The following is a 15,011-nucleotide window of genomic DNA, read 5'->3' on the forward strand; positions in this document are numbered from 1 at the left end:
TTATATGTCAAACATTTATGCTATTCCTGTTTCATTCGTTCCTTGAATAAAATGATTTCGTCCATTTATATAGCGCCGCTTACGATAGCTATGAGAAAACTGTGTCAACAAGATTCGTCATGATGAGGTGGTGGGCTGGTCAGGTGAGTGTTTGTAAACTCTGACGAAACAGTTTGCGGATGTAAAACGATTTGGCCAACGAAAATCCATTCCTATTCTCATGAGATTGTCAAATTTACACTACAAGAAAAGATGAAATGGCTATCTCTCGCTGGCTTCATATGATGTGATAGGCTGTAGTGTAGACACAAACGGTACTGTACAGTGTACGAGTTCCTGGCAGTGAAAGCTATTCCTGACATGATAAGCAGGATCCATCGCTTACGTAATGCAGTAGCATGACAAATGTGCAATATTCAATTTTATGATTGGATCGATGCAATGCGTCGATAAACAACTTTAATAATACTATCGGCATTGCGTCGTCACTTGAATTGACTGCAATCGTTGAGGTAAAAAATTATTTATGTTGAATGGCCAAACTGAAAAAAACTCCATGGTCCTCCTATAACTGAACTTTATACAGGGCTCGATAAATTCAATGTTTTTGTGGTAGTCACAGTGAACAACCATTTCTGAAAAATTGTATTCAAAAGAAAACATCCAGTAGTCTGCTTTTAGGAACTATTAGGAACTATTTTAGGGCTATTAAATTTTAAATTATATCATTTACTATGTCGGCAAACAAATAATAAATGTCGTAATATCATCTGTCCTGCTCTCCATCCAGTCAGCTCGGCAACACACTGACACTAGTGACAGTGCATGAAAGCACTTTTGACCTGAAATGTATAAAACTGCTGACAGTGTAAAACAAATGAGAGACAACAGATATACAATCCCCTTGTCTGCTCTCTACATTATCATCCTCGATAGCCAAAGAAGATTTAGCATGAATAAATTACAGTTGATGATTAATCGATCATTATTGATCAAATTTTACCAGGTTGAGACATGTTCACTGACTATTGTTTTGAAAAGTCTAAAAGTGTGCATGGAGCCAACACCCAGGGGCCGACACACACGCCATACACAGCATGACACGTGAATTATAAGTGGTAGTTCTAGGGGACACTTGTTTGGAAATTAGTAGTTCCAAGGTTTCAAGTTCCGATATTGTAAATTTTATATACCAAGTTCAAGTTTTCTCCAATTTCTACAGTACCCAGTATTTTGTCCCTTGCTATATTATCCTTTGGCGATATAACATACATCTAATACCTGGTCATGAGGGCTATAGGGTCATGCATTACTAGAAACACATCGTTATTCCCCGAGGGTGTGGGCTGAAGGATATAGCGATGTGTTTCTGGTAATGGGCACTGCCACGAGGGATATGAACAGGTGCCATAGCCCAAATAAAGACCAGGTTATAGGTGTTTTATAACACGCCGCATGTTCATGTTGTTTTATGTTATAGTTCTTAATGAGGTTTGATATTATGCAACAATCCATTGTGACAAGTTTACTTGGCGATTTTTCACAGTACTGAGTAACAGTAATTTACTAATTTTTTCACAAAAATATTCCAAGCACACCTAGCAACGTCCTTGGTTGCACTTGAATCTTTGTAGTTGATGAGTTGTTCAAGGTCCTACACTGTTGGAATGGAAAATCTTACTGATTTAGAGAGAGGCTTGGCCGAGTCGCTCATGATCCAGGGGGCTCATGATGTTCAAGTCACCTGCCATTGTTTCAAAGCTGCAGACAATACTACACATATGGTCACATTCACCAGGTACTTTTGGCCAAAAACTAAATCCCTAGGGAAATAGTCTTGTAAAAATACCCTCTGGCATCACTTTTGTTGATTCAATGGGGACTAGACATGTCTATTTTTTCACCAATTCTGGTGAATCACAACACGGAATGAGCATGTGGCATGTTATATGTTTATTATTAAACAACTACATCTGTAAACCAGTAGAGTTTCAGCAAAAGTTAAATTTCAGTATCAGTGGACATAGGGAACGATAACATTGTTATAGAATCCAGTAACTTTGAGCTATGTTGTTATATGCTATTTGACCTTTGACCTCAACATTTTCATGTAAACATAGGGACAACAAGGTATGATTCACAATTTAAAAAAATGTACATCGAATGGTCACAAAGTCAGGAAGTCAATGATGGCAAGTAAACAGCTTTGAATTTAATGATTCTACTGAACTACAGTTTCTTCATGTTACAATCCATTTTGTGTATTTAATTTTTGTTCTCTTACACTTAGTGGATGCACTGAACACGTTCCTAGTGTGCATGTCATTACATGTCACATTATAGTACCAGGCATTCTAAACACTATAATTGTCCAATTTTTCTCATAAAATTTGACTAAAAAAGGCATATTTTAATAAGGTTCACAAAATACCAGGGATTTATGTCCCTGTACATTGTGTGCTTTTGGTATTGTCCTACACGTCTCGAACAAAACCTCTGCCATATGATGTACTCAGACATAAATCCTTGTATTCTGTGAATAACCATGCATTATTGAATTTTCATTTTGACTTGATTTCATTCATCAATGATATCAATTACTTCACCTGACATATACAAGCATAGCATTATCGAACCAAATACTCTCACAGTTTCAACTCCACTAGTAAATTTGAGAGCAGACCACACAAATGTAAACAAATACATCCCATAAATCACCAGAAGATACATTAACTGTATTTATAGTTGGAATATTTTTCAATAGAAATATCTCCATTTTATCATCTACATTCCATGCTGAAAACCATAAAAAAGACAACTGAGGTTGTAAAGTTTTCTATTATGTCCCCATCAAAACTTTGAATTTCATTTCAGAATTGAATGGTCCGTATACAGACATCTTTACTGTTCTGAGTTGCTCAGAATAGAACCATTCCTGAAACAGGCTTTGTCGGGAATCACCATAACAACCATGGAGAGATCAGTGAAGGAGGTTGTAACAGCTCATCAGCAACGTGAGGGAGGTGGTTTCTTAGTGAGGAGACCCATAGGAGGGAAAATCAAAATGGTTGATCCATTTATATTGCTAGATCATGTAGGTAAGTTAGGTTTCTGTTTCATTTACTCAACATAATACAAAAACAGTGTCCTCCACAGCATTGAAAACAGAGGGGTTGGTAATTTACATAACAATGCATAATTTGCATGTTCTTTTGTTGTGAAAATGTATTCTTTTGTTAGGTATTAACATATGAATAGATTTCTCAAAACACAGAGGGGTGGCTCACCCTTCAAAATCCCTTCATAAAAACCCTGGAACATGAACATGAACTGTTTCGTCATTAAAAGATGGATAAGAAAATATTCAATAAAGTAAGCCACCTCTACTAATAGGAATATTGACAGTAACAACAGACTTTGCATATTGCACTGATCTTCAGGGCTGTAAAAGAAGTGTTACCATATCACAGAAAATTTATAATATATTCAAAATGAGTGACATACAATGCAATCATGATACAGGATACTGGTATTGCATAATTCAAGTTTTCCTTTTCCAGTTAGTTTATTTGTGAGTATAACAAGAAAATGTTTATGCATCTGAAGTGTGTAATGCAACAGTTAATGTCTACCACACTCCCCAACCTTAGACCAGGGTAGGATGATCAAGAAGAACCAATAACAATCACATTCCTTCATTATCCCCATTCTGACACCATATGGGCCTGTGAAATTATTGTAAAACAGAGAAGGGACACTAAATGAGGTAGTTACCCCACCTCCTCAGGCTTATTTTCATGTCAAATCACAGCAAAGCCCTAATATTTATCTTGTATTATCACCTTACTTCTAGGGCCAGTTGATCACAAACCAGGTGAAGCTATTGGTGCCCCTGACCATCCCCACCGTGGATTTGAAACTGTGTCTTACATCATAGAGGGCAGCCTCCATCATAAAGATTCTGTTGGAAATGAGGGTAAGGCTAATACATTTACCAGTGTACAGAGAAATTGTAATTTCAGTCAAAAATCCTTGTGCAAAAACCATGTACCAGGGTACCATCCTTTCATTGTTCTCATGAAAATTTTTCAAACTGTTTCAAAAATTCAAATTGCATCTAAATTGTTCACACAAATGCATATTGGAAGGAATGTGACATGATATGATGTCTGTTTTGTCGGTGTTTTGTAATTCTCTGGTAAATGTACCAGTATACACTTTCTGGTGGATGTTTATACGGTAGATAGGGAAATTTTATGCTTGCTATCTTGTAAGTATGGACATTTTCAGGAGCACTGTCATAAGCAGAACAGGGATGTTGAAAATTTTTGTTACATGTGGCAAAAATAAAAGTATAGAAAGTTGCGAGTTGTGAATGAGTATATTAAGTTTGCATATTTAAAATGTCCACAATTTTTCATTAAAGTGATATTTTCACAGCTGGTAAATGTTAGCTTAAAAAAAAATATGTCAGCCTGTTGTTTTTGCCGACTGCTGGCTAATCTCCACATCCCTTGTCCATCCCCGCAGATGCATATCTTTCATAAAAACTGCTAGATATCCAAAAGCAAAGTCATATACATACACTGTACGGTATTTTAACATGACGTAGTATCATAAATACATGGGAATAGTATTTGTTATACACCAAAGACATAAGCCTTAAACTGCAGTGAGAAGAATTACACTGATCAAGAATTTCTAATCTCGGTATATCTCAGGTCATTTGAAATCTGGTTGGGTTCAATGGATGACGGCTGGCAGTGGTGTTGTTCACAGTGAGATGCCTGGTGAAGACATGATCAAAAATGGCGGTCGTATGGAAGCAACACAACTCTGGGTCAACTTGCGATCAACGGTAAAATAATACTTGTGAAGTTGATGTTATTTGAATGGAAGGTCAAGTTTATATTTTTGGAGGGCTGGTTTTGAATTGTTGTCAAGTTAATTCACAAATGATGTAATCAGTTAGTGGAAATTCCAAACGTACGGGTAGTACCGGTACATGGAAATCTATTGTGTGCAACTGTCCAAGAAAACAAAAAAAAATCTTATATATATATATATATATATATATATATATATATATATATATATATATATATATATATATATATATATATATATATATATATAATATATATATATATATATATATATATATATATATATATATATATATATATATATATATATATTATATATATATATATATATATATTCGATGTGACAAAACAGGGCTAAAATTTGTTTGGTGAAAATTTCAGATCTTAAACTTTCTAAATGAAGGTACAGATAAGAGCATAGGGTTTTAATCAATATAATTTGAATGATGATGCTGATGATAGTAAGAGAAACTTCATGTTCCCCAAAATATGCTGAATTCTGAAAATCAAAATATTACTATACTAACTCAGGAAGTACACATATATGTAAATTTCAGGATAAGTTTGTTTCACCTCGTTACCAAGACACGCCAGCTGAGAAGATCCCCGTGGTAAAAACACCAGATGGTAAAGCTAAAGTTAAAGTTATTGCCGGTACATCACTAGGTACGATGTTGTTATCAATCACACACAAGTTCAAAAACTCAGAAACTGCAAATGAAATGTTCATTTGTTGCTCAACCACGGTAATAAGCAATTTAATGTGAATCATCGCATAACACTGAAAGGAATAATGCAAAATCTGTCTTCTTGTTGGTGACGGTTCTTTGGAAAAAGCAAAAGTGATCTTATAATTAATACCAGAGAGAAATATATTTTCCATACTCACTGCCAGGTTCAATTGTACCTGGTAAGCTTGAAAAATGTGGCATTAAATAGAGGGACGGGTCCTGACAAATGCTTTGAGATATAGCAACATCTTGCATAAGGCAGGATTATCATGTTTTGCCATTCTAGTGACATAGAACTTCATGTATCTTTATAAATATCTGTAGCAGTGCAAAATAATTCCAGCATAGTTTCTAGTACTCTCTGTGGATCACAGTCACGTCTGTGGATTACCTAATCCATCTTGAATAGGAGCGGCTTACTTCTCAAGGAAGTTTTTTGCATATGTGCATATTTACAGGCTGGCTGTCAAAACTATATGTAAGTTCATTTCTGTAACTCATGATAGTGAAACCTTTTTTCAAATACGGTGGGTACAAGCCTATCATTGATTGGTGGCCAGGAAAAAGTTCATAGAACGTATTTTCAGCTGCATCTACAGATAGTGAAAATTTTTATTAGAAAACGCTTTCCAAAATTGGAGAATAGAAACAAGAGTTAGTCCATTGTCTGGCAAAAATGAACTCAATGGTAACTGAAATTTAGATGTTACAACACACCAAAGCAAAGTTATGGCTGTAAGATGTATTTATATTCTAATCAATACAGGTACCCAAGCAGTGATAGAGACACGTTCTCCAATGATGTATCTAGACATCCATCTTGAGCCGGGCGCCAGCTTCACCCAGGAAGTTCATGAATCATTCAATGGATTTGCATATGTCAGAGGGGGTTCAGGGTACCTTGGTCATGACCTCAAACCTGCCAAGATGGGCCAAGTTGGAGTCTTGACAGAAGGGTCAAAGTTCACAATGAAGGCTGCAGATGATCAAAGTAGGTACATGGAGACGGTTGACCTTTGACCAAGACACATTGTTTCGCGAAGTGAAAATGATATTGCAGTCTGTATATTTCAACAGGGCTTTACTGAACATGAGAGTAACTCTAATGACATGAATAGCAAAAGGTTCAACATACCCCTTTTAAGTATTTTGTCACCATAATGTACTGTTTCAAGAAATCCTTCAAATTTTGGTGTTGGCAATACATTGTATCAAGATAGGCCAGTAGCAAGTGTAGTGTGGGAACACCCTATAATCAATGATATTAAGGTTCCAGGACCAGTTTATGTTTTTCTGAACAATGAATTCTTGGCAAACAACTGAGCTATCACTCCATTAAAGTATATAATTTCTTAAAACCTAGATATTGGTGGATGCTGTGGTTAGTATTTTGTAATCATTGTTTATACATTAAGATCACACAACAGTAAATTTTAAACCACCTCTAGTGGAAATTGCATCATTCCTTCCCGTGTACAAATGCTGCAGTGTTTCCTGTTGAATGAAATGTGCAAGATCACAAGACGTTGTATCAATCTTGCAAAGTGTATCTGCGACTTCTATTTGAGGCTCCATTAAACAGATAGTTTTCTATGATATGATAATTTTCTGACTGCAGGTGATTGATTCCTAATACCTTTCAGAGTCCGTAACAAAAAAAGGGACAAATAAAAGAAATCTATGTCACATTTGTCGAGTTCATTATGTTGTCAATTGTTGGTACAAGTTTTGACAGGAAACACCACATTTCTGTACAGGGAAGATGAATACCAATGAGGTTGTGCAATGATTGTCACACAATCCCTATGTAAACAATGATTATGATAGCAAAATACAAATCACAGCATTTGCCAATATCTTGGCTTTAAAAAATATATACCCAGTATACTTTGAATTGGATTACAAGCTCAGTTTTTTCTGGCAGAGAATCCCTTGTTTGGAAGAGTCCTAGAACCTTCATGCATGTATTCTAAGGTTTAGTGTAAAATGTCACCACTAATACTGTACAGTAAATGGGGCAACATGGATAAAGGTAAAAATACAGATAAATGTACACGTATATCTCATTCATATAACTTATCCTGTATAGGTTGTGATATTCTGCTGATAGCCGGACAGCCACTCAATGAACCTGTTGTACACCACGGTCCATTTGTGATGAACACAAAGGAACAGATACAACAGGTAGGACAAGATCTAACATTTTGAAAATGATAATACATAAAAAACGTGCCATCATATCTCATTTTGAGATAAGCTTTTTAGTATAACCTAAGCAACAACTGATCAGTGCATGGTATCAGCTAAAAACAGAGTTGGCAATTTGTCAGGGAAGGTTTATCTTCTATTTTAGATTGACCCATCAAATGATCATATAGCTACTTGCAAAGACCTTGATTGTAATGCACGCAGTATCACTTTGAATGGACGCATATTTATGATACAGTGACTGCAACCACTCAATAGCAGCCGCTTTAATAAACTCATCCATTGGACATTGGAAGAGTAATATCTGCATTGTAGCTTCCCAAATCACCTTCCGAACTCCAGTTACTGTCTCCTGAGATGCTACACATTGCAAGCTATCATCTGATGTAAAATGCAATCTCTCTGTCATTGTTGGCATCGTCAGGTTTGACATTTAACCAATCATCAAATTATCAAAGGTTTCCATCTTTTTTCATTAAATTTATGTGCATACTAAAAAATGTCATATTTTGTGATTCTTTGTTTAGTCTATTTACAAGTCTGAGGTAGATAATGAAATCATGCCCATGGCAAACAAATCCCATGGCGTTCAGGGGAGGGACTTTTTGGTTTAGCTTTATTTTGATTATCATAAATTAATGCATCGCATATGTGCCACAGTTATAACCATTGAACGTGTGTATATGTGTAATTCTCCATCATCGTTCATATGATGTGTTAATCAAAAAGCTGTCATCATTTTAACTTCCAGCAATCTCTTTCAGCAATTTATTGTGTCTTGGGAAAGTGCAAATCATCATTTCATTGTCGGATTTCACTCTTCTGAACGTTTGTGGAGGGAGCTGAGGGGGTGTGAGATTAATTGCAATGATTTTGAGGATGTCACAGTCCATAGAAAAGATGTACACATCCTCTGGCCCATATAAAAACTATCTTTGAAAAGTTTGCGACTCTAACCTTGACTTTGTCATTGTCCAGGCTATCAAGGACTACCACTCTGGAATGCTGGGAAAGATAGCTGGAAGTGAGATGAGATACCAACAAACAGAAGCAGCCAAACAGAAACAGAAGGAAACAGGAACGTGGTCTCAATGAAAGAATTATTCTACCAAACAGGGTGGATGTCTGTCAGTCCTCAGACTGAAAATGAAATCATCAAACCAAGTATTGTCAAGTTGAAAGGCACATGCTGCAGGCATAATTAATGTCTAGTAGAGTTTGCCTTTACTCTAATGCCATTTACCACACTTGCAATAACACAGTCTTACTTTGAGGTGTTTTTTGCTTCAGAACAACTATGTCATTCACGTTTGATAAGAGTGTCGAATGTTTTCAACAATTATGTCATCATTTTATTTACATAGTGCAATGCAGGTTAAGTGGTGCATTGAAACAGACACTTTGAAAGGTTTCATACATGTCCGTGGGTATTATACTGGGGTATAGCATTATTCCATCTATACCACTGGTATAAGTTGAAGATCAGTACGCTAATATACATATATTGCATTAGATTAACATATATTGCATTAGATTAACATTTTTTAACGCTGACTAGTAAATAGTACATGGATTAAACATATAAGTGTATTCTCAAGAATTACACAGTCTTGATGCCTGGACATTTAAACATCAATTGAAAGAAAAATGAAATTTGCATCTTGACATGTTGACCTGGTGACATTGTAAAATTCAAGTTTTTCAGAAAACCTAGACATAAACACTGTATGTTTTATTTAAGGTGACAGAAAGTATTCAAATAGAATTAGCAGCTATTTAAGTGTTTATATCACACAATTTCAATTGTTGTTTTACCATATTGCTATGTCAAAATGGTTGGACATTTCGAAGTTTTAAATCCTTTGAGCCACAGCTAGATGCTTATTTTCATAATTTTACCCTAAACTTAATAAAGCTCATGTAAATACTCTTATTGTAAAATGTGTATATTAGTATTTGTAACAACAGAATGGAGCTGTATGTGCTAGTTTGATCAAGGTAAACAAATTTATGGATGCCCCTCTCAAATATTGCTGCCTCCATGCAAACAGTCAAAACATTGTGAACATGGTGATCTATACATCGGAACTTCAAAGAAGCAATACGTTGTCATCCGTTGGTATGTATGGCCATGGCAATGAATGTCCTCCACTTGTGTATTCTGTTTTCTTTGTAATGTGATATGTTTTTGAAAATGGCAGGAAATTTAAAATGAAGTGAAAACTGTCAAATGTACTCTCCAGTTCTACCGCAAGTGAACGTTGCTGTAATGCTGTGAAAGGTTCTTTCATTGAATGTGTAAAATTCAAAGACTGTGTAAGAAATATTCCAAAATAGTTTGATGTTGACAAATTACAAAGATAGATGCATCTCTTTGGCCTTTAACTCATTCATTACTGAAGTTTGGTAGTTTGGTATAACCTTGTTTTCTTTTAAAAGTTGGGTGAAAGGATGAAGCAATAACTGTAAGAGAACACTTTTTCACATGAATGAAATGTTTTTTAATACATTCCCAGTGTATTGCAGGAGAAACTGTTGTGAATTTTTTATAATGGAAACTTTTTCAAAAAGTTTGCTTTCCACAGTGGAGAGAATAGATGATATCTGATAATTGCCTGTAAAATTCAACAAAATGTTATTCAGGGAAAGAAAAAGTGATCGATTTCACACCTTTTTGTGTGGATTTTACCATGTAATAATTTTCTCAAGTCTTTTTGTTTTGTATCCATGGCAATGAACTTTATTCATATTCACTGAAGAATTTCTCCCTAAGTGTACAAGTTTTCACAAAAATATTATTTTAGAAAGAAAATAAAGCTTACACAATTTTAGTACTTTAGGCAGACTCATCTTTCAACCTTGGCCTTGACCATGGCTTTCCCTATTAAAATTTGCAATGTGCAGCACCTCAGAAGGTTATAGCTTACAAAAATGTTCAAACAGCCAATCCCCTACATTTGTCAGCACTTTTTAAGTTGCTGTAAATAATTAAAAATCTACCAATCAGATATGACTTTCTCAGCAGCTGCACATTGGCCCTCATTTAATGCTGTCTTACAACAGTATTCTGGCAACTGTAGTCTCTTTCTGCCTTTCTCTAGAAGCACCAGCAGATATGTGATAAGAATAGATCATTGAAACATGTGGCTGCCAGTTTCAAAGTGACATTGATTTTGACAATAATATTTATCATGTCCCAGATAAACACATTGGCTAAATGGGAATCCCAAGCCATGACAACCATTTTTGGAAAAATCGAAGCATTTTACAAGAGTGGATGCAAGTTGCATAAATGCTTTTTGAAGTTCAAAGAGTTTTCACTCCAGCCACAGATCTGTTTCTGAAATAAAAAGTTTTGTATATGAAATATCCTGAATAGAAGAAGTGACTTGGTCAATATAAGTTCCCACTTCAGGTTACCAGTGTTTCATCCAGAGAGGGGGATGGGAGGATTCCCCCTCTGGTGACATGTTGGCACCCCCTAGTAATTTGTCAAGGGGGGACCAGCCCCCCATGAAATGTTGCCAGTCACACCTTAGAGATACAAGTAGAACACATGAACTGGTGAGATCCCCCCTAAATTTTCTGGTAAAGGGGGGAAATCCCCCCTGTTGATGCCATCCTGGATGAAACACTGGGTTACACAGCCATTACTTCCACAGAATTTCCCGAGTCTCTGTGTTACATGTAATTATTTATTGTCCATAGGAAACACTATATGACTGGATAGAAGTTATCTGGTGTGTTTGGAATTTGTGTATAGACGGATATCCAACCAAGTCTTTTCAAAGCATTATTCAGTGTGTTCATATCCGCTGCCTGTCCGTCTCTGGCTCTCCATGCAACTAACATGTTGTACACTTGATGTTGCAGGTTGTCGGGGGCGATCATCTTGATATGCATCATCTGTTCTTCACTCATTCCAAGTTCACGACCTAACTCTGGATACCTGTTGCCAATCAGTGTTGCTAAGGTAATAATCTTGCGATCACATAACAGCCCTGGAAACAGAAAAGAAGGGATTTTTGTATGACATAAACACATAAATGAACGTGGGTCGTAGTTCAAATACAATCTGGATGTAAAATTGGTCTTTTCTCAAAGAGTGATCAGTTGGACTCTTGTATTATGAGACACCTTACAAACTTACGAGCATTCAGATTTCAATATGCAGTCAGTGACTGCGGGTGTCACTCAAGCTCGCCTCAAGCATGCCCTCTTTAGCCAACTTGATGTGCCAAAATTGACTCAAAAATATGCTGTTTAATTCGAAGAAATGACACTAATTGCATTTCTTAATTGGTACCAGGGATGATTCATGAAAATATCAAGAAATTATGATGAATTCAGAAGATTTAAAAATTATTGGGTACACTGCCCTTCCATAATGTTTAATTTGAGATGGAGGATTTACTAATGAAAATGAAACTTTGACATTGGAAAATAAATTTCTGCCACAATTTTGTTGCCAGACTTGGAGATTTCAATTCACAAAGGTCAAGAGTAAAGGTTTATAAATCCATGCATACATACATGTTAATTTTATCAGGTATACATGTATTATGATCGCGATATAAGAATGCATTTCATCAAACATTTTTCTACCTCTCGGTAAACTTGTACACTAGAGAAATTGCGGTTGCAAATCCTTGAAAAAAGAATTTAATACCCGATGACCAACACACAATGTAATCAAACACATCCTGACCTCAGTCTGTTAGAGGAACTGTGTGTGCAGACATATACGATAAATAATTAAGTGCTGTCGTTTTGTCATACACACAACCAGTTAATTAAATTACAATAGTGTTCCTACCGAAATTAGTCTAATTTACATACATGTTTTGATAGTCAATGTGGCCTTTGGTAAAAAATAATTTTACCATTACGCCACAAGCATCACCATCATCATCAACTGGAATGTGAAAGAAATATTTTTGTACGAAAAGCTTTTAATGGAGTAGTGAATGCAGGTCAACTTGCAAGGAATTTTTTATGTTGAGTTCATGCAGGCATGCTGCATGTTCGGTTGGTTGTCGAGCTACACAAACCCATAAATAATAACTTTATGTCGAGCAATTTAAGTACTGCAGGTACAGTGTCATAATGATTTTAGTTATGGGGAAATAGAATATAACGGCACGGAATGTGCGCGGAAGCAACTCATTTTTTCCAACTGTACCTTGTTCGTCATATATTGACGCACCGCCAGCTAATCTTCCTCCACAACTCGACATTGCAGCCTTTTCGAAAGTTTCGAAGAACGTACACGAAACTTCGTCTCAGATAAAGCCTGGACAAACAGTCCTTTTGGCAACTCTGAATAGACCTGTGTTTGCCGACAAATTAACGTCTAAGAACGCCACAGTGTACGATTAGAAACTGAATTGTTAGGAGTTAAGTCCTCAGTTACTGTTGACGCTAGGGTTGCCAACTGGGGCTATTCATATGTAAATATTGACCTCATTAGCAACTAGCTGACAACTTGCTAGCAATATCAACAGCGCCATCTTGCGGTGAAATGCTGAACAGAGCGGAGAGGTCATGCGAGGACGCAGAGAGAGAGAGAGAGAGAGAGAGAGAGGTTTAAATTTCTTGAACGCTTTTTACGATGGCTGAGTCAAACTTATTTCATACCGGCTGAGGAATACGAATTGGCTTACAGCAAAGAATTACGAAATTTATGATGACTTTTTACTTCTCAGTCAAGTTTGATTTGTATTGATTGGTTCCAGTGAGGACAGCCCCATTACATTAGATTCATTACGCATCAACTGTCTTTCATATGCTGATGATCTGCTGTTGATTTCAGAAACTCAAGTACGTTTGCAAAGTTGTCTTGATAAATTACACTCTTATTGTTTGAAATGGAAGCTTTCGTACAAAGAAGTCAAAAGTCATGGTTTTTAACAAAAGTAACAACTTACTGAAAGGTACTGTAATTACCTATAATGGACTTGCCCTTGATGTTGTGAAAGAGTATTGTTATCTTTGTTTTGTTATAACTCCCAATGGCAAATTTAAAGCAAATTTTCACAATCTTAAGATGAAAGCTACTAAGGCTCTTTTAGTCTTCGTAAAGGTATTTCCTATAATGGGAATTTTTCTGTGAAAGTTGCTTTAGATCTTTTTGATCATTTGATTGTTTCCATTCTGACCTATGGATGTTAAATTTGGGGGAATGAAGTTAATGATAAGAGTAATTTCTTAAATGATGTTAGCTTTTCTTTTTACAGATATTTACTGGGAGTTTCGAAACAATGCTCCTCAGGCAGGTATTATAGGTGAACTTGGTAGATATCCTATCAAAATTGCCATAGTCAAACACATGTTAAAATATTGGCACAAGTTAGTTTTCAGTGATGACATTCTGTTACGTTCAGCATATCTTTCTGCAAGATGTCATTCAAAGTGGTTTGAGTTCATTCAAAACATACTAGATACTTTTAGCGAGAGTAATATTTGGTCAGCTGTTTGTAACATTAATGCCACTATTAAAACTGTCCAGAATAACTTGCACAAGCATTATCAAGTTTCTTGGTACAGTGATTTACACAACAATAATAAGACTCATGGGAAGGGAAATAAGCTCAGAATGTACAGAGAATTTAAACTAAGTTTGGTTTAGAAAATTACTTATTGGATATCAAGAACTTAAGCTGCAGAAAATTGGTCACAAAATTTCGTATTTCTGATCACTGTTTACAAATAGAGTTGGGCGGAAGGTCAAAACCAAGAATTTCGCCTGAATCCAGATTTTGTAAGTTTTGTAAGTCTTCCGTCGAGGATGAATTTCACTATTTAATGAAGTGTAAAAAATATAATAGTGATAGAGAAGTTCTCTTTTCTGCAATGAAGTTGTGTTATCCTATATTTGATAGCTTAAATGAAAGAGATAAGTTTTGTACATTTTATCTTCAGATGATACGGTCTCTCATGAAATATATTACAAACACACTGTTTCCCCCAGCAGCTGCAGGTAAAGGCATCAACAACAATGTTCTTTGCAATATTTAGTTTTGTTCTTGCTTTCCGAGGTGTGTTGTTATGCAATAAAGTGATTAAAGTGATTGATGATTTGTATGGTCAGATTACATTAGGAATATTTCCTATCAGTTCCTTTGACCCACTGAAGTCTGCTTTAAGCTCAAGAGTATTCAGGTTGGCAACAGAAATTGATGATAAA

At 35.8% G+C, this 15,011-nt stretch overlaps 2 protein-coding genes across 2 annotated transcripts; one reads left to right on the forward strand and one right to left on the reverse strand.

Moving 5' to 3' along the window:
- Positions 1 to 77: 77 nt before the first annotated feature.
- Positions 78 to 10,656, forward strand: LOC139117364 (pirin-like). The gene is made up of 8 exons (XM_070680406.1): positions 78 to 143; positions 2,875 to 3,098; positions 3,854 to 3,976; positions 4,722 to 4,858; positions 5,444 to 5,552; positions 6,384 to 6,608; positions 7,707 to 7,801; positions 8,804 to 10,656. Exons 2-8 carry the CDS (start codon positions 2,972 to 2,974, stop codon positions 8,918 to 8,920), a joined length of 933 nt encoding a protein of 310 aa, XP_070536507.1. The 5' UTR covers positions 78 to 143; positions 2,875 to 2,971; the 3' UTR covers positions 8,921 to 10,656.
- Positions 9,350 to 13,281, reverse strand: LOC139117365 (death domain-containing protein CRADD-like). The gene is made up of 2 exons (XM_070680407.1): positions 13,008 to 13,281; positions 9,350 to 11,826 (listed from the first exon to the last, which is right to left on the reverse strand). The coding sequence occupies exons 1-2, from the start codon at positions 13,060 to 13,062 to the stop codon at positions 11,540 to 11,542; spliced, it is 342 nt and encodes a 113-aa protein (XP_070536508.1). The 5' UTR covers positions 13,063 to 13,281; the 3' UTR covers positions 9,350 to 11,539.
- Positions 13,282 to 15,011: the final 1,730 nt, after the last annotated feature.

Source organism: Ptychodera flava, chromosome 18, assembly GCF_041260155.1.
Source record: "Ptychodera flava strain L36383 chromosome 18, AS_Pfla_20210202, whole genome shotgun sequence".
Lineage (NCBI taxonomy): Eukaryota > Metazoa > Hemichordata > Enteropneusta > Ptychoderidae > Ptychodera > Ptychodera flava.

What these genes read in the sequence shown, in the direction of transcription:
- LOC139117364 (XM_070680406.1), top strand. Translation starts at nt 2,972, where the DNA reads ATGGAGAGATCAGTGAAGGAGGTTGTAACAGCTCATCAGCAACGTGAG. An exon ending in TATATTGCTAGATCATGTAG is followed by an intron (nt 3,099 to 3,853) that starts GTAAGTTAGGTT and finishes CCTTACTTCTAG; the next exon opens with GGCCAGTTGATCACAAACCA. An exon ending in GAAGGCTGCAGATGATCAAA is followed by an intron (nt 6,609 to 7,706) that starts GTAGGTACATGG and finishes TATCCTGTATAG; the next exon opens with GTTGTGATATTCTGCTGATA.
- LOC139117365 (XM_070680407.1), bottom strand. Translation starts at nt 13,062, where the DNA reads ATGTCGAGTTGTGGAGGAAGATTAGCTGGCGGTGCGTCAATATATGAC. An exon ending in GTCAATATATGACGAACAAG is followed by an intron (nt 11,827 to 13,007) that starts GTACAGTTGGAA and finishes TTCTGTTTCCAG; the next exon opens with GGCTGTTATGTGATCGCAAG.